The sequence below is a fragment of the Lissotriton helveticus genome, chromosome 12, assembly GCF_964261635.1.
Source record: "Lissotriton helveticus chromosome 12, aLisHel1.1, whole genome shotgun sequence".
Taxonomy (NCBI): domain Eukaryota; kingdom Metazoa; phylum Chordata; class Amphibia; order Caudata; family Salamandridae; genus Lissotriton; species Lissotriton helveticus.
In genome coordinates this window covers 359,710,427-359,734,578 of record NC_136073.1, presented here as the reverse complement: position 1 = coordinate 359,734,578, position 24,152 = coordinate 359,710,427, and the positions used below count along the sequence as shown (strand labels likewise).

The following is a 24,152-nucleotide window of genomic DNA, read 5'->3' as shown; positions in this document are numbered from 1 at the left end:
TATGCCTGTCTCAGGTCTACAGGCTTTTCAGGCAATTCTGTTATGGCATATGATATGGGCAACAATTCACACCAGTTTTAATCGGAATATCATTAACGATTGCCTAAGGCATCTTCTATACCTTGGTAAAAATAAGACACCCTGAATATTTTGCACTGAAAGCAGATTGCTTAACCCATTTGCAGTCTATTAGACTCTCGCAAGAAATTGTTAAACCAATGGTTCTGGATAACCAATTGATGATGGTTTGTCATGGTATCCAGCCCTATTTTCTGCATGTATCCGGGAGCTATGATAGGATGCTGTTGACTCGTTTCCGCCAATTGACTCTTTTGGACAACCCCTTTGATGACTGTTGCTTGTTTGGCAACAAAGTGGACAGCGCACTCCAGCGCTTTAAGGATTCTAGGGCCACGGCAGATCTTGGGCCTCGCCACCACTTCTCGCCCCGTGCAGCCTGCTTTTCCCTCCTTTCATGGCTGCGGAAAGGGTGCCCAACCACGTTACACCCAGAGCCACAGGCCTGCACAAACTGTTCAGCCTCTGTGTGGCTTTGGACGTGGGACCCAGTATCGTGGCTCAGGGGGCCAGCGGGGGGCAGGTCCACCAGTGGCCCCTCTGCAGCAGCCTCCAAACCTTACTAGTCCGACTCTCCAGCACCACCAGTTGCCAGTGGGTGGCAGGAATCACCATCACCTCCCCCACTTGCAGAACATCATGTTGGACAGGTGGGTTTTGCAGATATTCCGAAGGGGCTACTCCCTCCCCTTCGAGACTACTCCTTCCCCTTCGAGACTACTCCTTCATCCATGCCACCTACATTCCATCTCATCTCGGAGGATCACTTGGCCCTTCTCCATCAGGAAGTCACGGCTCTCTTGGCCAAGAGAGCCATTGAGTGCGTCCATGGGCCAAAAGTAGGTCGTGGTTGCTACTCCCACTACTTCCTGGTACCCAAGAAGGAAATAGGCCTGTGTCCTATCTTAGATGTCAGGGACGTGAACCGCTTCCTCCGGAAGGAGAAGTTCAAGATGTTGCAGATTGGCTCAGGTTCTGTCTGCTCTCGACCCTGGAGACTGGATGGTAGCATTGGACTTGCAGGAGGCCTATTTCCACATCCCCGTCCTGCCGGCCCACAGACGTTACCTGCGCTTCACGGTAGGCCACATGCATTTTCGGTTTACCGTGCTCCCCTTTGGTCTCACCCGCGCCCCTCGGCGGTGGTCGCAGCCCATCTGCGCAGATCAGGGGATCCGGTCTTCCCTTATCTCGACGACAGGCTGCTTGAAGGTGGGCTCGACCCAGGTTTTCGTCTCCCACCTCTGGACTGCAGCGGACCTCCTGCATTCGCTGGTGTTCACTATCAATGTGCCGAAGTAGCACCCGATTCCCTCTCAGCAGCTCCTTTTCATCAGAGCGGTTCTGGATGCAATGAAGTTTCAGGTTTATCCTCCCGAACAGCGAGTCTGGGATATTCGGTCTATGAGTCCGAGCTTTCAGCCTTTATTCCAGGTTTCGGTCAAAATGACCCTGAGGCTGCAGGGCCTCATGGCCTTGTGCATTCTGCTGGTGGATCATGCCAGGTGGCATATGCGGGCTCTGCAGTCGGACCTGAAGTTCCAGTGGGCACAGCATCAGGGGATTCTTTGCGATTGTGTCCAGATCTCGAGGGCACTGCACACCAATTGCAATGGTGGCTAACGAACCAGGATTGGGTCAACAGCAGATCCCTCCCGTTTCCCCAACCAAAGTTCACAGTGGTGACAGATGCGTCACTCCTGGGATGGGACAGCCACATGGGAGAGGCGGAGATCAGAGGCCTCTGGTCTCCAGCGGAGTCCGAGCCCCACATCAACCTTCTTTAGCTTCAGGGGATTCGTCTTGCACTCAGCCGCGGCCCGTGGGGGAGTTATGGTGGGGCAGAGAGGTGGGCGGTGGAGGTGCAGGGTGGGAGGTGCTAAAATCCAGAGTATGGATAATTGGAGGTAAGTAATCAATTTAATAAAACAAATTTCGTAGCGCACGCTGCATCGCATTTTGCGATGCAGGGCCCGCTACGAAATTCGTTTTATTTATTAAATTGTTTACTTGCCTCCAATTATCCATATTCCGGTTTTTAGCACCCTCCCACCCTGCCCCTCCCCGCCCGCCTCTCTGCCCCACCGTAACTCCCTCCACGGGCCGCGGCTGCTTGCACTGAAGGCATTCCTTCCCTCTGTCCGGGGAAGAGTAATGCAGGTGTTCAGACAACACCACCGCCATGTGGTACTGCAACAACCAGGGCGGGGAGTGGTCATGGACCCTAAGTCAAGAGGCTCTGCCCCTTTGGACATGGCTGGAACATCAGGGCATATCTCTGGTGGCTCAACATCAGGAGGGTTCTCTGAACGCCAGGGCGGACAAACTCAGCTGCAGGTGCATGATGGATCACGAATGGCGTCTTCACTAAGAGGTGGTGCATGGTCCCTTTCAGCAGTGGGGCGAGCCTTGGTTATATCTATTAGCCACTGAAGAAAACACGCAATGTTTGCAGTTCTGTGTACTGGAATTTCCAAGGCGGTCTTCTATAAGCCTTTCCACCTATACAACTTCTGCCCAGACTGCTGAAGAAGATCAAGTATGACCAGGCCCTAGTCATTCTTGTGGCTCCAGATTAGGCACGACAAGTCTGGTATCCCAAGCTCTTGCACATGGCCATCGATCTTCCGATCAGACTGCCTCTTAGGGAGTTTCTTCTGTCGCAGCAACAGGAGACGGTCCTCCACCCGAACCTGTCCATCCTCCACCTCCTTACATGGAGATTGAGCGGCGACAGTTGACAGCTTTCGACCTTCCTCCTGAAGTCTGTAGTGTTATCTTGGTAGCGAGTCGTACCTCCATTAAAATGGTATACGCCTGTACATGGAACACATTTGTGACATGGTGCACAGCAAAGGCTGTGGATCCCCTTTCTGCTTCTCTTTCTGAGGTTCTTTTGCTCCTCCTTTCTTTGGGCCAGCAGGGATCTGCTCACGGCACCCTTAAGGTCTATTGATCGGCTACTTCAGCCTTTCTTCGGCTTCCTGATCAGCCTTCTCTTTTCAAGTCCCCTATTTTAAATAGATTTCTTAAGGGCATTACTCATCTCTTTCTGCCTATTCCTGTCTTTTTTTTTTTTGATAATCAAATTTATTGGCATTTTCAAAACAACAGGGACATTTCATTGGCAGCAGCTCGACAATCATTAGGCACATTTGGAAAAAGAAATCAGCATCACAAAGAGAAGTTATTAGCAATCCAGTCCGACATCACAACATTTGAATTGGGCAAGAAACAAAACGTTGCTCCAAGATTACGGTGGCAGCAGGTTGTACCATTTCCCCCAGACTCTGGAGAAGCATTCCGGTGAACCCCGGGATTCACAGAGGGCCTCCTCCTGGGCCCCGCACCAGTCTACCCCTCTCCTCCAGCCCTTCACCGTGGGAGCTGAGTCTCGAAGCCAGTGGCCCGCTATGTCCCGCTTAGCCACGGCCGCCTATTCCTTTTTTAATGCCCCAGTGGGACTTGAATATGGTTTTGATTTACCTCATGTGCGCTCCTTTCGAGCCACTATATAATTGTCCTCTCAGACTCTTGACTTTAAAAACTGCTTTTCTGATTGCCATCACCTCTGCTTGTAGGGTGAGTGAGCTTCGCGCTCTATCTTCTAAGCCTCCTATCCTTGCTGTTCAGGTTGTTCTTCAAACTCAACCTTCTTTTCTCCCCAAAGTGGTTAACCCTTTCCACATTCGACAGACCATCACTTTGCTCACCTTCTTCCCGCCCCCGCACTCTTCAAAGGCGGAGGGGAGGCTCCACCGTCTGGATCCAAAATGTGCGCTCTCTTTCTATCTGGATCGCACAAGGCAATTCCGGGTGGATGACCATCTCTTTGTTGGCTATGTGGGCGCCAAAAAAGGTCCGGCTGTGCAAAAGTGGACATTCTCTCGGTGGGTCATTCTTTGCATCAAAATGTGTTATTCCTTGACAAAGAAGGAACCTCTGGTAGGGCTTCGCGCCCATTCCACTTGGGCGACAGCAGCCACTACTGCTTTGGGATGTGGAGTCCCCCTCAGTGACATCTGCCAGGCAGCCACGTGTCCACCTACCCCAATTGTTGGCAGGATGAGAATGAATCGGATAGCTCACGTCTATCCAATATCTAACTATAGCTGCAGAATGTAGTTGTAGCCATAAAATAACTTTACTAATTTCCTCATCTCTCAAAGAGTACCAAAACATAGTGCTATAGAGTCAAATCCTGATGCAAATGAGTAAATAAATGTAACATAACCAGAAAATGTGTTTATAAATACATATTCACTGAGGATTATCAGGTGGGGGAAGTTCTTGTCATTCTGTAGTGCTCAGTCCTAGGCTAGAACACTTCGATGATAGTTTTATGCTAGCTTCATGTCCCGATATTCTCCATTCTCACCTCTTCTAATCTTAGAGTAAAGTCTAAAACCTGGATATTGTTGTGGATTGACACAGTCCCATGATATTGTTGAAAGAACGGTGTTAATTTTACAAGTGCTGGTGTACCGTTCTTGGCGCACCGTTCTTGGCGCATCTGTAGCAGTCATGATTTCCAAGTTGCTTTCCTCCTATTTCATATCGCTGAAAGAGGCCTTAGTTTAATTAAATAATCTTTATTCAACCTAATTCCCTTGTTCAGAAAGTGGTTGTGAGTTGCCTTTAAGAGTGTAAGCGTTTTAATCCTTCTTCTTTGCAGTGTATTCCGGCCCTAGGAGAGGGCGTTCTGTGCCTGCAGCAAGAGACTGTAGGAGTGCTGTGACTCAGATTATAGTGTAAGGTGTATAAATATTCATGTGAACGTTGTTTTTCTTTAACTTGGAACCTAGGGATGTGCAAGGAACTCAGATCAGCATGGATTGGTGATAAAATCGTCTGCTTTCATAGATGCCAGCAGAACATTGACTGAACTGTGCATCTTATTTTCTTCACATTTTCTTTTCTGCATCCTACTACCATTTTTTTTCACCCAAGCATTGAAATGGAAACAGAGCTGGTCTGCATTTGGTTTTGGGATAATTCTCATTGAGGATTGAAATGATAGCGTCACATGCGTTGCATATTGGCCATATGCAAAGATGTAAAATGAATTTCAGGAAGATCGCTGGTAACCAATTGAAAAAAAGAGTAAAAGAACACCATGCATGGATTAGAGCTTCATTGTTCTGAGTTTTTTAGGTTTCTAGATTTAAGAGCGCATACCCTTTCTCACACTGTTAATTGAAGTACCTTTCCACTTAGGTACTCAGATCATTATACTGCTGCGGTTGACTGAACCCCTCTATTTTATTTATTTAGCATCAGTAACATTTCAAACAGGAATGTCCAGAAAATAAAACATCGAGGGATGAAATATTTAGAACAGAGTAGAGAATGGAGGGCAGTCGCTTGCTTATCCCGAGTTACAGGAATTACTTTTTAGTTAATCTCTATTTTTGATTCTTGTAGAGTGCGAAAAGCACAAATGAAGGGTGGCAGCGAGTATCAATGTAAAGAGCCTAGAAGGTTGAAGAAGCTGAATATTTTTGATGCAGTCCAGGGATTTTTTTTTTCTTATTTTTTTTAATACATGGCATACTCGGCCCAGGGGGTATTGCAGTTTTTTTCCATGACCACCAGGTACATTTCACAAGATCAGTTTTCTTTAGGCACATGGAGATTAAGTGATTTGCTGAGACTAGCAGGATGTTGACACAGTGCCGGGATTTTAACCTGTTTTCAAAGTTGAGAGCTCTCGCCAGAACGCACATGGTTTGTGAGGGGCTAGAAGGTTGAGGTTGATTGAGTGTAGATTTTGAGTCCGAGCATATTTTTAGCCAATAACATAGAGGTAGTTTGGAGACTGTCAGCGGCTTTAAATATAAGTGTCAGTAGTTTGTACTAGGTTTATTTCTTAGTTCTCATTCAGTTTGCTTGGTACTGGCATGCTTTGGTAAGTTGTACATGGTTCAGGTAAAAATAATTGTGACCTCGTCTTTAGTACATAAGAGTAGAGAGAGAGTCCGGCAGGAATACTATTACAGTAATGCTGTCTACTAAATACTGAAGAATTGATTAGTATTTGGCTGGGCTGTACGGTATATGTTACTTGTATTAATTAGTTAGAGATATGCTCTGTGGCTGTTGTGGTAATGAAGCTTTCCATTTTTATGAATGGGTAGAAGAGAACCCTCTGGATGGTGTCCGAGGAGGCAAATATCAGAGAATTAGGAGGAAAGCAGATGGTGGTCAGTCAGAAATATGGGTGTGGTTGAGGAGAAAGATACAAGGTCGCCATTTTAAAGGAGTTCAGCATGAGTGGCTGTATGGCCATGCAGTGGATGGCAGTGAGACACGTTGTGTGTAACTGGATATTGGGTGCTGAAGTTGGAAAGGAGTAAACAGTTTGGGTGTTGTCTGGTTTGAAGGTTATAGGAGAACTCAAATGTGGACGTATTGTCACTGAGAGAAGAGGAGCAGAGTGAGATGGTGAGAGGGCCTTTGTGGTTGGGGATTATGCTGATTGTTAGGATTTGAAGGGATTGGGGACCTTTGACTTGCTGGTAATAGGTGAGCCATTGGGTGTCCAGGGCATGGATGCCCCTTGAATGTAGGAAGGGGAGTAGACCAGAACGGTTGACTATGTGAAAAGGACGCAAAGAGGTCCAAGAGTATGAGAATAGAAGAAAGTCTATTGTGCCATGCGTTGGTGTGAAAGTTGGACAGTGGCAATAGTGCTCATTCCATAGAGTGGACGCTCTGCATACAGTACAGGAGGGAATTCAGATTATCAGAGTAAAGATAGAGTGAAGTAATTAAAGACCAGTTATTCCAGCAGCTTTGGTTCTGGGACCATACTACCACATGGTTATTAGCTGTGAAATTTCCATCTTGCCTGCAATAGCCTCAAGGTGTTTTTTTCTTTACCTCTGCCTGCCATTGCTGATCCCCAGATTCAGTATCTTGTAGATGTAGAGGTTGCTTGCTGCAACAGTTTTGTAGAACGGTAACAGAGCATTGGCAGTTCATCTAGGATCGCTCTGAGAAAAGGTCATCTCCGGTGTCTTATCTCTGAGGTCGTCCATTGTTTTAGTTAGGCTCAGCTCCGGCTCCAGAAGGGCTGTAGGATAAAAATCCCTAGAATTTCAATCAGCATATTCTCCTGGTGGAGACACACACAACATCTTCAAGCAATGCCTTGTTGATTCCGCCGCTAGCACCGGTGCCATGTCTCATCTCCATGCCTGGTCTCTTAATTGGCACATACATCCCCACCCTTGCTGTTCTCCTTAAAATTAATGCATTGGGTGATTTTAAATGATAGCGCTCTGTAAAAAAAATAACTCCAGTATGTTTAAAGGTGTTACTTTAAGAGCCTGCCTTGACATTAAAAATCCGATCACTGAGTGTGATCATAAACGGTGGTGCACACAACACCGCAGTTGAGTCGCAAATTAGTAGTTCGCTCTGTTCCCTTCCGTTAAGACGTGCACTGGCCCAAAAACGGGTCAGTTGGAGTAACAAGGTAGACTCCTGCTTTGTATCACATGTTGTGACTGATTACGAAAAATTCTAAATACACTTGAATGAATCAGTTGCGCAGTAGTGTAGGCTGCTTTTTCTTCGGTATTGATGAATGGCCAAAAGACCCTTTGAGCTACAGTAGGCAAGAAACTGCTGACCATACCCTTTAGAACCTAATCACGTCTGTTCCCTAGGACCATTAGATCCCATACGAGCACCACTATGTGTTTTAATTAGGGTAGTGAGCAACACAAATAATGTTTACTCAGGCCTAGCATCCTAATATCTATTTTAAGTTTTTTCACCACACCCCATATACGTCATACCCACACGTCATTCATCAGCAAAATCAAAAAGATCTTCGGCAAAGAGCCCCTTCACAGGGGCCCTTCGGGCATTGCAGCCCTGGCCTGACGAGGAGCATGCCCAGATAATGAAGAATTACACCTTTCGAGTGTGTGAGGGCACTTCCTCGTATTGGAGCATATTCCACTGACCTGATATCTCACAAATACCTTACCCTTGTTTTAGGAACTGCACACTCCTATATTTCAGATACTGCACAAATATGATCACATCACCACATCCTGCTAGAACTCCATTGGCTCGCCTAGCCAGCCCACACCATCTTCAAAAACAGCTGTATAATTTGCAAAGCCAGCACGACTAGCAGCCCCGCCATCTTACATACAACCTCACCATCTTTGGTAGTTATCGGCACACCCGCTGCCAGGATACCATCAGACTGAAAACTAATAAGTGCAAAAAACTGAAAATGAGACAGTAGGTCTTTTACATCAGTTCACCTAGGATCTAGAACAGCATCCGCATATTGATCAAGACCGCCCCAACGGGTCTCCAGTTTAGCAAGGTGTTGAAGACTCTCCTCTTTAAAGTACACAACATCATAATGTTGTAAACGTCTACAACCCAACTTCTGCTCTTATTTCTCGTTGTTTCTATGCTTGTTGATCATGTACAGTGCTCCTGCCTTTTGAGTAGGTTTACGCTTTAGAAATACCCTATATATATATGCATACATACTCATCTTAAGATCTTGTTAAAGCACCGTGGAGCTGAGGAGAGACTGAAAGTGAGTGCCATAACTCCTAGACTTGTTGACTCCAACCAAACTGGGGGAATTCCTGAGAGGAGTGAAGATCGGGATTGCAAGTTATTTATCCTTCAGATCCAATCTGACCATCCACTGGGTTGATTGCAGATTGTCTCTTAAAGGATTCATACTTTCCATTTTTAAGTGGTGTTAACTAGCCACCCGTTGAACTCTTACATTTATTGCTGTACTATACCCTTTGTCTTTCAATTTGACCAGAAAAATATTTTTCAGGAACCCCTTTAGGTGTAATACGGTTAGAACTATCCCCCCTGTGGTCTGTAGCGAATTCACTTCCAGGTCTATGAAACATGAACGTACCTCTGAGAAAGAAAATGGTGTGGGTCTTCTCCTTTGTCGTGGAGTCCTGTTGAACTATATGTAGAAACCTGTAGTTTTCTGCAGAACCCTCACGACATTGGCTGTTTTGTTGCAAGGACTTATGGGGTATGTGGTGCTGTTGTTAAAATTACTGTTAATGTTTTTTTGGGCTGCTGGTCCTATTGTTGATATTACTGTTAACATTTTTTTGAACAGCTGAGAAGTAAACTGAAGAAAGTAATATGCATTATCTGAGCCTCCTGTCATGAAAGTATTGGGGGCAACAGGTGTTGCAAATATAATTGTTTGCTTTCCAGTTGATGTGCTGTTTTCCATCACAAATGGACTTTTGTTTTTTCACAGCATTCTTCAAACAGCATTTGCTGTTTTGTTTGGCTATAGAATAAGAAAGTACCCGCAGATAACGCAAAGAAAGCGAATTGTGCGGAAATCCAGAAGTGTCCATAGATGCTGAAAAGCATTTTTTAAGTTACGTTTAGATTTTTTTTAAATGTTGAAACACCATATCCATTTGGAATGTAATTTCCTCTGCACTGGGGCTCTATATATAGATGAAGGGTACATAAACTCTACATCTGGATACATCCATAACATTGTCCTGGGTGCGTTTGTATTAATCGAGGGGTGACCGTAGGTCTATGGTTCTCTGTGCCTGGATGCAATTGTTCTGCATGGAAACCTTTATGGCTGATGGTCTTAGTGTGTTGGTATATGTTCTGTGTAGACAACAAAAATACTTTTTTAGGGTCAAATGGGGATTTAAAGACCAAGCTCTGACATGCCCCATACATATACTGAACAACCAAGAATATCAGAGGGTCTAAAAACATCAAAGGAGTGAATGCCTGAAAAGAACCAACAGGGGACTATAACACCATGTCTTGTGTAAAAACTAAATAAGGTCAACCCTACAACTAACCCACATAGTGGTCAGGTAAGGATGCCCATCAGTCCCCACGCGGAGCCGCCCTTCATCATTTGGGTTTCCTTCTAAGACCACCATTCAGGGTGCCACTTGTCATTCTCAGGGAGGGTACAGATAGTAAGAGAACCCTCACCTGATCAGACAGATCTTCCGTGGTCTTACTTCTCAATTAAGAGGCTGTTAGAATATTGAGGGGGGGACTGATGTCGCAGTGCAGAAAAAATGTGCAAAGAATAAGAAAAGTGCAAGTTAAAATTGGATGAGGGGGTACTGACAATAATTTTTATTCTGGTGTTACCCACTCTACCAACGTTAAAAAGTAGTTGATGACAATCACAATGTTCTTGAATTGCCTAGATGTACTGTGAGGTCGACATGTTTCAGCAATTAACGACACATTATGTCATTGCTTTCATCAGGACCAAAAAATCAATTGAATAATAGCTACTGCAACTGAGTGATAGTGCAACAAAAATTAGTGCTCAAAATCATATCAATCAAAAACTGATACAGAGATCACCTAAATCCACTAGGTGCTTGCATCGTTTTTCTCCACCTTTCCAAGTCATCACAAGTGTCTAGGAATAGTGAAAACATGGGGATTAAAATAGAATACCTGTTGGTAAAGATGGCGTTCACAGCCTTACAGTGATATACCAGGTGCTAGTTTAACAGTTCTGGTAATTGGTGTCATCAACAACATACACTTATAGTAACATGTTATTCTGTGCTGGTATCTCAACAGTGGATTGAATTGTCAGAATTGCCATGGGAGAAAGCATCTTACCCAGCTTGGAAGATGTACAGACCTCACCCCACCTGGCAACGGCTCAGGAAAGGGGGAGCACCGCTCTATAGAAGGAGAGAGTGAAAACAGAACTAGCTGAAAATGCCACTCCTTCAATGATTGTTTAAACAGAAGTAAATCAGCGCCACTCATTCACACACACCGCTTGACTGCAACCAAATGGTCAGAAAAAAGACCGGAAAAGCCGTGGTCCAAGATTTAAAGTCTCATGCGTCTTACGGCTAGAAAATGTGCATAAATGTACAAAAGATAGGAGCATAGCCTCTAACTAGGTGTCTAGCGAGTAATTGCTTCCAAGTGATCGTGCTGCCTAACACGCATCCTACCTGTCCGTCGGTACTCCGCACAACAGCCTCCGAGCCGATCGGGGAGGTGCAGAGATCGGCAATGGCTGCAGTATATGACGCATCGCGTCATTCGCCGATTGCCGGTCACGTGGTCACCATCTTCGTCTAACGAGGTATCCGATTGGCTAAACAAAACAGACGGCCAATCACAAACCATCGTAGCGTGTTCATAGATCGAGGTAAACACTGTTCGTACATGGAAGCTTAAAAGAGAGGGTTTTTTTTTTTAAATATTAGATGTACAAAACTTTAGCAAATAAAGAAATAAAAAACGAGCAAAAGAGCAAGTTGTTATTAGTAATGGTCGGCTGATATCGTCGATGATTCTGATGTCGAGCCAGACACCTAGAGATAGAGCTTCTTTCATTCCGATTCTTGTGCCATTTTTCAGGAAGCAACTATCAATTGGTATGGAAACATTAACATGCACATATCAGATGAAATATTGATTCATAGAGCTATGCATACTAGTCATTCATGTTCCTTATGATTGACATTAGTAGAACTGAGCCATGAACTTAATATAACTAAATCTAGCCCTCACTCAGGAACCATATTATAATCAAGACCTTTTATATTATAGAATGGTCCAGGGTATTTCATCATTAAGCCCCACACGATTCGTACCCATTCTGAAAACCCACTTTTGTTCTCTAAGTAGGAGATATTTGGATATGTCAGAAATGTGTGCAGGGATGTGAGGTGTTCAATTACTGTCCATTGAAAAGCCGTAGACAGATGGCGCGCCTCTAAGAAGTGGTTGGTTAATTTTGTGGCTTGTCTCTTGCGCCTGATGGTGCTCTTGTGCTCTGATATCCTGATTTTGACCTTTCGGGTAGTCATCCCTATGTATTTGTGCCCATAGAGACACACAATGAGATAGATAAGGTTGTCGCTATTACAATTTGTAAACTTAGTCTGGCTCCACGTTCTCGTAGTTCCAATATCTATCTCCGTTGATTTCTTAGTCTGTGGACAGGACTGACATGCCCCACAGGGATGATGACCCCTAACTGGAGGAAGGTCCCAGAGGGAACCCAGAGCCCTGGGTTCTGCTTGGCGTGGTCTAGTATGGATCAGACGGTCTCTAAGATTAGGTCCCCTCTTAAAAGAGAAGAGAGGGGTCTGTATTGCTGCCTGATCAGAGTTTAAGATCGACCAATGTCGTTTCACCACCTTTTGTATTTTATTGGACAGTGTCCCAAATGTTGTAACAAAAGTCAGCCTTTCAAGGGGGGGCTTTGGAGCAGATTGCTCCAACAAAGCCAAGCGATTGTTATTGCTGGCCCTCTTAAGTGAACGTTGTACCAATCTGGCTTGATACTTCCGTGCAATCAGTTGTTCTTTAAGGGCCATGGAGTGGTTTTTAAAGGCCCCTGCACTTGAGCAATTCCTCTGGACCCTGAGAAATTGCCCAAAAGGCACATTTTCCCGTAGGGATTTGGGATGGTGACTGTCAAAGCACAAAAGAGAGTTTTTTGCCAGAGGTTTCCTATAGAGTTCAGAGTGTAACCCCTCTGGAGTCGAGGTAATCAGTAAATCCAGAAAAGACCATTTATCTCTTCCTACTTCAATCGTGAACCGAAGAAAATCGTTCCTGCTATATAACCACTGTAAAAATTCCTGGCATCTCTCACTCGTGCCTCGCCAAACCACTAGAACGTCATCAATGTATCTTCTCCACGTTCTGATACATCCAAGAAAAGGGTTAGTGGTTGCCAACACATGTTCCTGTTCGAAAGAGTGAACATACAAATTTGCCAGACTGGGAGCGTAAACGCTCCCAATACTGGTTCCCGATACCTGGAGATATATAGTATCTTCGAATTTGAAGTAGTTATGCTTCATAGCCAGGGTGGCACAGGCCATTATGAAGTTGACTGGGGTGATACTGTCCAATGTTTTGGATTGTAATAGGAGCTGGATGACTTCTAAAGTCTCGTCCTGCGGTATTGATGTATAAAGGGCCTCCACATCGAAAGAAACGAGGAGATCCATGGAGCAATCAAAATCAATCTCAGGTAGCAGGCGTAGTACGTCTGTTGTATCTTTTAAATAGGTGGGCATCTCTTGCACTAAAGGGCGCAAGAAAAAATCTACAAACGTAGATAACGGTTCAAGAACCGAGCCAATGCCCGAAATGATGGGGCGGCCAGGAGGTGGTCTTTTTCTTTATGCACCTTTGGCAGGGCATAAAAATAGGGGATCACAGGATGTGAATTGCACAGAAAAACAGCTTCTTGTGGTGTGATCCACCCTTCGGACAAGGCTTCTTCAGTCATGATTGCAATTGTCGTTTTGAGTTCCTCAGTTGGATCAGCATCCAGAGGGCAGTAAGACTTCACATCACTCAATTGACGAAGGCATTCTGCTCGGTAGGTACTAGTGTCCAGAAGGACAATAGCCCCACCTTTGTCCGCTGGTTTGATGGTTAGATCTTTGTCAGCGGACAACATTTTCAAGGCCAATTGTTCATCTTTTGGAAAGTTGTGGAACACATCTTCTTGTTGAGTGAACAGATCTTCGATGCTTTTTTCAACAGCTTGTTCAAAAGCAAGTACTTTAAGGGGCATGGAATGAGAAGGAGGATTGAAGGTAGACTTTTTCTTCAACCCTGTGTTGATTTCCTTAGTCTCTTCCATTTCAGATCCCGATTTCTTGGTAAAGAAAAAATGCAGCCTGACTTTGCGTAAAAACTTGGCTAGTTCTAGGCGGGTTTCAAAGTGGTCATTTTTGTGTGTGGGGACAAAACCTAACCCTCTATTCAATGCTTTTTCTTCGGTTTGTGTCGGCACATGTTGGCTCAAGTTGATCACGAGCCCGGTGCCAAGTTGGTTGTCGTCTGGTCCTTGTTCTTCAACGTCGTGCTCCTGAGACTCCTGGACGAGGTCGTCGGTGGGCTGTAGTGCACTTGTGGTTGTTGCTGGCCTCTTCTCCTGCCTCGAGATCGTCCCCTGCCTCCGCCTAAAAAAGGCTGCCCGGGAAAGTTAGTTGGATACTGAGGTGGAAAGGGCCCCATGTGCGGTTGGAAAGGACCCATTTGTTGTGGTCCCATTTGAGGTGGAAAGGACGGCCCGCCAAATTGCCAAGGATTAGGAGGCCACCAGAGTGGTGTTTGGTTATGTTGATTGCCCCTCCAGTTGTTGCGAAAATTCTTCTTCCCTCTACCTCTTGGTTTTGAACCCTGGGAAGTGGACCCGGTATCGCTACCTGATGTATTGTCCTCAGAACTCGAAGTTCCATAGCTAGACCCATTCTTTCGTCCACTAGTGAAATCAGGGGGAACATATGTCTCACTAGTGTATGGATATACTTTGTCAAACTTGAATTTATCCAGATCTTTTCTGAATTTTTCAATTTTAGCCGACAAAGTGAATTCTCTAAACTCTGTTATTTTTGTTAGTTTCGTCTTGGTTCTTCTGATAAGCTTTACTAGATAGAGTTGTTCTAATTTGGGATTCTAAAAGTTGTATCTCAACTAGTATGGTGTCTGCAATCCTCTTTGAAGTTTGAATGATGAGTATGGGCCAGTCCCTCGTGCATCGCCATGCAATGAGTGACCAGCTTTTGAGAAACTCTTTATCCTTTAAGAATAGCCTAGGACTATTGGTGACGATAAGTCCAGTGGGTGCACATGTACGAACAGTGTTTACCTCGATCTATGAACACGCTACGATGGTTTGTGATTGACCGTCTGTTTAGCCAATCGGATACCTCGTTAGACGAAGTTAGTGACCACGTGACTGGCAATCGGCGAATGACGCGATGCGTCATATACTGCAGCCATTGCCGATCTCTGCACCTCCCCGATCGGCTCGGACGCAGTTGTGCGGAGTACCGACGGACAGGTAGGATGTGTGTTAAGGCAGCACGATCACTTGGAAGCAATTACTCGCTAGACACCTAGTTAGAGGCTATGCTCCTATCTTTTGTACATTTATGCACATTTTCTAGCCGTAAGACGCATGAGACTTTAAATCTTGGACCACGGCTTTTCCGGTCTTTTTTCTGACCATTTGGTTGCAGTCAAGCGGTGTGTGTGAATGAGTGGCGCTCATTTACTTCTGTTTAAACAATCAACGAAGGAGTGGCATTTTCAGCTAGTTCTGTTTTTACTCTCTCCTTCTATAGAGCGGTGCTCCCCCTTTCTTGAGCCGTGGCCTGGTGGGGTGAGGTCTGTACATCTTTCAAGTTGGGTATGATGCTTTCTCCCATGGCAATTCTGACAATTCAATCCACGGTTGAGATACCAGCACAGAATAACATGTTGCTATAAGTGTATGTTTTTGATGACACCAATTACCAGAACTGTTAAACTAGCACCTGGTATATCACTGTAAGGCTGTGAACGCCATCTTTACCAACAGGTATTCTATTTTAATCCCCATGTTTTCACTATTCCTAGACACTTGTGATGACTTGGAAAGGTGGAGAAAAACGATGCAAGCACCTAGTGGATTCAGGTGATCTCTGTATCAGTTTTTGATTGATATGATTTTGAGCACTAATTTTTGTTGCACTATCACTCAGTTGCAGTAGCTATTATTCAATTGATTTTTTGGTCCTGATGAAAGCAATGACATAATGTGTCGTTAATTGCTGAAACATGTCGACCTCACAGTACATCTAGGCAATTCAAGAACATTGTGATTGTCATCAACTACTTTTTGACGTTGGTAGAGTGGGTAACACCAGAATAAAAATTATTGTCAGTACCCCCTCATCCAATTTTAACTTACACTTTTCTTATTCTTTACACATTTTTTCTGCACTGCGACATCAGTCCCCCCCCTCAATATTCTAACAGCCTCTTAATTGAGAAGTAAGACCACGGAAGATCTGTCTGATCAGGTGAGGGTTCTCTTACTATCTGTACCCTCCCTGAGAATGACAAGTGGCACCCTGAATGGTGGTCTTAGAAGGAAACCCAAATGATGAAGGGAGGTTCCGTGTGGTGACTGATGGCCATCCTTACCTGACCACTATGTGGGTTAGTTGTAGGGTTGACCTTATTTAGTTTTTACACGAGACATGGTGCCATATGTTCTGTGTATACATGGACACCTCATTCTTGTTCTCTCTGCATATGTGGATGTCAAGAAGACAACCGGCAGAGTGGCAAGGGTCCTGACCCACAGCACCCCTGAGGGCCAGAGATGAGGGGACAGCTCAAGCCACATTGTAAAACAACTGCTTTTCATCCTGAACCCTTAGTGTCGCCCAATGTGTGCATTTTGGCATGTAGCCTTTAAAGAAAGTGTGGTTAGCTGGTGAAAAGAGTGGTAAGTTGACTGTGAGGCAATCACCAGTGTAGCTGGCTGGTGTACGCAAGAAGGGTATGGAGTTCCTCTGGAGACAAGTGTAAGAGCAGGGAGATACTGTGAGTGGGGTTAGAAAATAAGTGGCCCCACGCTGTAACGAGAGGAAGGGGAATTCTCCTTTTCTGAACTAGAGATCTTACACACCTAGCAAGCTAGGTGTCATGCTTCATCATATGAGCCTGGCCTTCGTCAGGTCGGTGCTGCAGTACCTGATGGGCACCCAGTACGGGGCTCTTTAGTGGGGATCTTTTGTTCCTGCCGTTGGGTGCAGTGGGGGTGAGGGGCCTAGTATGTGTAGATGTGGGAGGGGAGTGATGAAAGCAGGTGAGTTAATCCTAACAGTTATTTATTCAGAAGGTAAACTGCCTGATTAAAATGTAGAGAGTGGCAGTGAACTAGAGGCTATGTATCTAGCTGTATGTGCCCCACTCTCGGTCGGTCAACATGTTTCGTGCCATAAGCGTCAGGGGGATCTGGGCACTTCTTCAGGACCAAAGTGAACGCTATCTACACAAAGTGGTAAGTGAAAACTACATACCATGTCCTCAGGTCAATAACCTATACCGTTGTCTAGGGGTGACTGCAACAGTATCCGGCGGTCAATTAATCGACACCAATTTGGGTCCAGCGTCCAAGAACGCTCCGTCAACGACCTACCCTGCTGCCAGATCCGGGATGGTTGCTTAGGTGCCATTTTGTGTATGGCAGGACTCGATCCACTTGCCAACCACGAATGCAGGTTCAGTTGGCATTGCACTCCGGGATACATGTATAACCTTTTCTGCGCTCGCGAACGGGAGATCAGCCTGTTAGCGACTGCAAAAAAGGGTCTTGGCATGTACAAACGCTATTTTACAAGACACGGACTCGCAAAATAGCATTATTAAAAAAGCAGTCACAGACATGGTGGTCTGCTGATCCCAGCAGGCCACCAATCCAGGGAAGTGCTAGCCATTCCCAATGGGGTCGCAAATTGTGCTTGCCTCATGAATATTAATGAGGCATGCAATTTACGACCCCATTGGGAATCGCAAACAGTGTCTGAGACACTGTTGTACATTCATTTATGCGAGTCACAAATTCAACGCAATTTGCGACTCACTAAAGTGAATGGTCATACATCTGGCCCTCAATGTTTTATTTCATTTTCCCCGTGCTGCTGCCAGAGGCCCGCTCTCCCACTGCTTCAATACATCTAAACAACAGCGTAGGTGTTATTGTGTAAATATTTAGAGCAGCTGCAAATGTAAACATTTTATTTATTTATTTATTATACTTCTAGAGCGCACTGTCACCTTGCAGGCATCCTGGCGCTAAACCTTTTCAGAGATACACAATTGTGAGGCCACGCAACAGCAGTTAACCAAATCTTCGGGAAGAGCCAGGATTTTAGCCTTTTTCTAAAAGGCAGAAGCTCATTCACTTGCCTAAGTTCCAGAGGCAGGGCATTCCAGAGCCTGGCAGCTGCCACCTCAAAGGATCTGCCACCTGACCGCACCTTCCTAAATGTTGGTACCTTCACTAACTTTGCCCCTGAGGAGCGCAAGGTTCTCATGGGCACATACCAGGAACATTTCATTTGAAAGGAGACCGACCCCATCCTATTCAGAGCCTTAAACACTAGACAAAGAGATTTGAACTGAACTCTTTGTCTCAGCGGCAGCCAGTGTAGTTCCGCCAATGCCTGAGAGGAAGAGGACTTTCTAGGCCAGCCAAGGACTAATTTGGCTGCCATGGACTGGATCCTTTGCAACCTATCCAATAAAAAGTTAGGAGCTTCCAGCAACAGGGCATTATAGTAGTCCAACCTACTAAGAATAGTGCTGTGTCCTATCAATGTGTGAGCCAAGGAGGGAAGCATAACATAACATAACATAAGCTACTTTAATGCTACTCATCAATTTAAACCCCAAGATGTAAATATCTGTGAAATGTCGTAGGCTCATTCCAAAACGTGATGGTGCAAGTTATGCCCAAAGTGGGCATTCCCAAATTATAAGAGAACGTACCAAAAACCCCCTTATCCGTCTTATATTTGTGTATGTGTGTACACACCTGGATGTGTGTGTTTTTAAAAAAAATGGTATCTATCGGATGATTTGTACGCTGAAACTGAAGATGTAAATTATTCTTTATTCTGTATTCCCAAACGTGTACTCGTGTTTACTATATTAAGTCACTTCTTGTTCTAAAAGAAAGGCTTTTTCGTTTGAACTTTTTGTGTTCAAGGCATGCTTACAGATTTTTGTCGTGGTCTTAAAGTGGAAGAACTCCCTCTTGGATAGCGGTTTCCTTCATCAAAATGGAGGCACGAAATTTCAGAAATCTTTAATATATGAGTACGCTGGGTGCTTTTGAGGCTTGTTGGGATATTGACTATAGAATCATGAAAACAGCCGGGGGCTGTGCTTTGAAGTCAAGAAATCCAGTCTGAATCATTGATTACATGCTGACTGCGCACTTTGTTTCTTTTCTGGGCATAGGAGTAACTTGTATTGCACTTGCCAGTTCTTAAAGGTCTTTTAAACTTAAGCCTTTAAAGTTTCGCGAAACTTGTAGCAGTTGACACAAAATACAGTTCACGGCTGGGACGAGAGTCAAATCTACGATGAAAAATATCTCAATAAAGAAAAACGTAAAAAACATCCACTGGTACTGAAACATAACTCCATCAATGTATCTCAGAATTTGTTTTTATATAGTGGTTGCTTCCATCTGCACACCTGCTGAATAGCACGCTTAGTAAGCAATGACATAATTATACAGCCCTAATGTACTGACCTCAGAAGGATATGGTACTATGTTGGCCGTATCCGATTCAAGCCTTTTACTTGCAAATTAGAAAGGCTCTTTGCTGCATGTGCTTAAAATGTAAGAACTATCGCTCTGTCCTTTAAGAAGATAATAAGAGCCAGACGGGGATTGCCAGTCTCAGACCCCGTAACGTCCACAGGCAGCTGACCCTATACTAAAAGGTGGGCACTGCAGGTGCATCTTACAATTTCCAGGAAGCCGAGGAGTGGGTGATTCTCTGATTAGGAGCCTCACACACAGCAGGGGAAACAATTCGGAGGTTCAAAAGGTGAAATAACTTGTGGTTTTCACGAGCAAAACCCACTTTCATATAAACACATAATGTTTCTATCATAGCTCCTGATAGAAGTATGTTTCAATGTGAAGTAGTTATAAGGTTTCTTTACTGAAGTTAAAAGGCAGAAATACATAGTAATAGGTACTCCAGTTCCATTAAAGGCTCAAACTAGGGCAATTAACAAGAGCCTGCCATATAAACATATTGACTGTACATGTACACAGCCCTTATTGCAATGAATACAGCTTCTTTTACCGGATATTAATAGGTATCACAAAGTAGTTTTCTGTTAAATTGAATTACCAGATATGTATACAGGTACCTCAACATCTACATCGCTGCTGGGGACGTTCTGTCCTAAACCTATGCTTGCATTTTAGATGCAGTTATTGTATGTATTGAGGTGCATTTTTTAGAGCAGAACTGTTTCAAGACCTACCTAAACATGTTTGTACTTTTTTTCTGCAATGAAATGGTTACAGTTGAATTAAGGTATTTTACACACCCTATTCGGCAAAGCACCTCCATTATCTACAATGTGCAAAGTTCTGGTATACGCCTAACCCAGAGGTTCTATACGGTACTACTTTCATAGATAGCGACTGTAATAGGTGACTAGGTGCAGAGTCCCTGTATTGAAATGCATCAAAATAACCACAGCACCTGGGTGGTAAATGAAACTGTGCATTCTGTAGTAGAGTCAGTGGGTGCAGGGGTAGACCACTATTTTGTCCAGCATTCTTTTGGTTCTTAGTCCTGCCAGCTCACTCCCAAGGAGGAGTGTTTCAAGGAGCACTGTAGGTCAGAGGCTGTTTTACTCATGTCCTTTGGCATTGCTGCCTTTTCCAGAATTGTGACCCTTATCGAAACCATCCCTCCTGTACAACACAGCCATTGTGCCTGAAAGAGTGCCCTCTGGAGGGAGGCACAACGTGCTGCACTTCCTGGCATCTTCTTCTGCAGATACATACACGCTAGTCTCTAAGGTACTTGGAGGACATGCAGTATCGCATTTTTGTTTTATGTATTTTGGTTTCATTTGTATTTTTACTGGTATCTTAGTGGGATTTACCTATTAATCTAATTGATAATAAATCCTAAGCTGCTTCAAACATCTCTGTGTTCATAGCCATACCTTCACTGGTGACCTGAATACAGCTCAGACCCATAGTAACAGGTAAGAAAGCTGCATCTTCATGTTACTACATCTGATTGTTTGCCGGATGGAAACCTTCTCTGGGACGAAAAGTCACAGTGTGACTATCAAATATTGTAAGCAGTCTGTGTGCTCATGTTTTTCCACACCAAACAAACCGTGGGCACCAGGTCTGGGTGTTAGCGCTTCGTGTGTTCATAATAAAGGCTTGATAAGCAGCAAATGTTTTTTGCTTTCTCTAGGATGACAAATGGGAGAAGAAATGCCAGAAGATCTTTTCGTTTGCCCATCAGACCATTAGCGCTTTGATTAAAGCCGAGCTGGCGGAATTGCCCTTGAGGCTGTTCCTCCAAGGTGCCCTGGCAGCTGGAGAAATTGGATTTGAGAACCATGAAACCGTCGCATACGAGTTCATGGCCCAGGTAACCTCTTGATTGCTGTAACCTTGTCAGTTATAACAAGATGAAAATAGAGCTTTGGCGCTAAACTGCATGTTGCGTATTTTCAACCCGCGGCCTATGCATTGCGTTTCAGCATATAGAACTTGTTGGTTCTTCGCCTTTTGAGCCATTTGTACAAGAGTGGGTGACTGAGACTCCGCAATACGATTGTCCTCGCTGAACACCCAGAAGAAAACACGTTGCCACTTCCAATTTTGAAATAGTGAACACATAAAATTATAAATGGGTAACAGTGAATGGCCGGGATTTTTTTTTTTTTTACAGAGGGGTTCTGGGTGACATCAAATAGACAAGAGTAAAGCTCGAGCTGTCTATGATGTCACTCAGAACGCCAGGTGAAAGACATCCCTTAAATTCACTTTTTACCTATCTATATTTTTATGTTATGTATAGCACCCAAAATCATCTGCTCCTGCTTTTAACTGCAATGCAGTGTCCGAACACTAATGGGGAAGCCATACATAACATGACCTCTAGCATGTATCCCTGGCCCAAAGGTTGGAAAACAAATGCCCCCTGCCAGTCATTGGCCCATGTGCAAAGCAGGTCACGGAGCATTATCTCAGCTGCCATTTAAGCAATGCACAAACACAAAAATTGTATTTTGTTCTTAAGTTCTGTTTTTCTAAAAACGAACAGTGAAGAGCAGAAAGGATATATTTATGTCAACATGTTTCTTTTTTTTAGCTAAAGGCCATTACAAACAAAACAGAATCTCTGCCATTTTCCACACATTCTGAGACCTCCATTTCTTTTTAAATCATTAGACTGATTCTGATTTCATTTTTCATCAAGTTACGAACTGCTTTTTTGATGTGCTTAATTCCGCATTAGAGTCCACTTTTATTTTTCATTTCTGCAACTATATTTCTTCTTCCATATGAAATAGAAAGACTGCAAGGATTTAAGTGGCTTGCAGGAAGCGTGATGTGACCATGTATTATAAGGAATAAAATCCACCCTGTGCTACATTTTAAGCATATTGCAAGCCACCTTGCTGTATGACCTTATAAAGGAAATTGGGCTTTGGCCTCAATCTTCATTATTTTTACATATATAAAATCACCTACCTGTCTGCAGCATTTTGATAGTCCATGAGCCCCTTGGGCTGATTATTCCAAGTGGCAACCTTGCATTAATCAAAAGTCTCACTGAAATTTGGTAATGTGTGTGTAAAAACCTAGTGCGGCCTCTTGATAACTTCTCTTACGCCAGCCAAGTCCTTGTTTATTGTAACTTAAAAAGAAAAAAAATGGGTTATTCATTGAGTGGGGTGGATTCCTACTCAAACAAAAACCACAGTCCTTGTTCAGTGTGAACCACAAAAGTCACTAATTGAACCTATGCTTTACCCTCTGGTAGAGTAGCACAAAAGCTGTCAGGCTTAACTTAGAGGCACTGTCTAAAGTATTAATGCCACACTCAAACAGTCATAAAGTCAAAACAAAACACAAGAAAAATCCCACACCAGTTAAGTAAAATCATATTAGTTGAACCAGAGTTATGAATTGTTGAAGTTTAAAGTAAAAAATAGCGCCTAAAAGATCAAAGCATCAACCGCAGTCTCTTGTTCTGAGAGACTGGGGCAAAGGCAAGATATATAGCTAACTGCGAAGGAGCGCGGGTCGATTCACTAGGTGAATTGGGCCCAATATCAGGTTTCTTTGTGACTTAAGAAGAATTTTCGAAGAAAAGTTTCACAGAAGGTAAAGTTCCGTGGGGCACGGCAGCCCCATGGTGTCCAAGGAGAAGGTATTGTTGTCCAGGACGAAGTTGCGTTGGAGATTTATACCTTCGGACTACGTCGCTTTTTTGGAGGTTGAAAATACCTTCTCTGAGAGGGCCTTCTGAGCAGGATTTGCTGCTGCAGAGAAGAAAGTAGTGGGGCTACCCTGGAGTGAAGCCAACCTGTGATGCCCCTTCTGCGTACCGGCTGGCAGGTAGGTCCTGCTCTTCAGTCAGTTCTCAGGCCACTTTTTCGTGAACATTTCGTTTTAAGTCCCAACTTTTAGGGGTAGTTAGGAGCAGCGCCGTCCACACCACTTCCAAGTGTCGAGGACTGTTGGGGCACCACTTGGGGAGATAGGACTCACTCCAGCAGAGGGCAGGTGCAGGGTTCATGATCTCTGGAGCTTCTTATGTCCCTGTAGCTCATATAAGAGGCCAGCCAACTAGACCTCTGTTACCTTGGTAGTCCGGGGCTCAAGCAGCAAAGCAGGCCTCAAGCAGCAGGACAGTCCTCTGGGGTGCAAGGCAACCCTCCAGCAGCAGAGAAGTCTTCTGGTAGCAACAGGGCAGTTTCGTGAGGTACAAGGCAGGTCTCAAGCAGCAGGGCAGTCCTCTGGGGTTCAAAAGCAGTCCTTCTGAAGTCCTCCATAGGTGCAAGAGTGTACTGATAAGTTACTTCGAGGGTCCAGTATTTATAACGTATGGTAGATAGTGGTGTTGTAGCGAGACGTGATTCACTTAGTGTGAAAGCCAATTGTAAAATTCACGGTATTGCACAGTGAAAACACCACAAAAGGACTCCACACCAGTTTAGAAATCAGCCAATATTTTTCTGATTAAATAAGATCAAAATGATAAAGATCCAATATGCACAAGTCAAGTTATGAATTCACAAAGATTGAATGCAGTTATAGCACTTAGAAGCAAAATAGCTCCAACTGGGGCTATGACGACGTGCTTGACGGAATAAAATCTCAAAGTTCATTGCCAACCGCGATGGAGTGCAGGCCGACTACAGAGTTGTCCAGACCCCAGGTGCTGTACCTTGGAAACAATGACAAAACAGAGGGTGCGAGGCGCGGGGGAGGTGCTGCATTAGTTCCTTACTGTTGGTGCAGGTCATGGGCACGTCGGTGCTCTGGATGGCACATTGCACTATGGAGGTGAGGCGTCACTGAAGCAAGTAAGGCATTCAGTTCCTTGAGGTGCTGGGGAGTCGTTGAGCAGGGATGTTTCGAGGCACAGGGGAGTTGATGCAGCATTGGCGGTGAAGCGTTGGTTCCGCTGGCGTTGCTGGGTCAA

At 44.5% G+C, this 24,152-nt stretch overlaps 1 protein-coding gene across 2 annotated transcripts in view; it reads left to right on the top strand.

Annotated features, from left to right (window-relative positions):
- VPS35 (VPS35 retromer complex component) overlaps positions 1-24,152 on the top strand; it is a 464,919-nt gene that overhangs the window by 362,258 nt on the left and 78,509 nt on the right. For both annotated transcript variants that reach the window (XM_078669694.1, XM_078669693.1), the window contains exon 14: positions 20,904-21,083. In XM_078669694.1, coding sequence (XP_078525820.1) covers positions 20,904-21,083 — 180 coding nt within the window. The remainder of the gene's footprint in view (positions 1-20,903; positions 21,084-24,152) is intronic.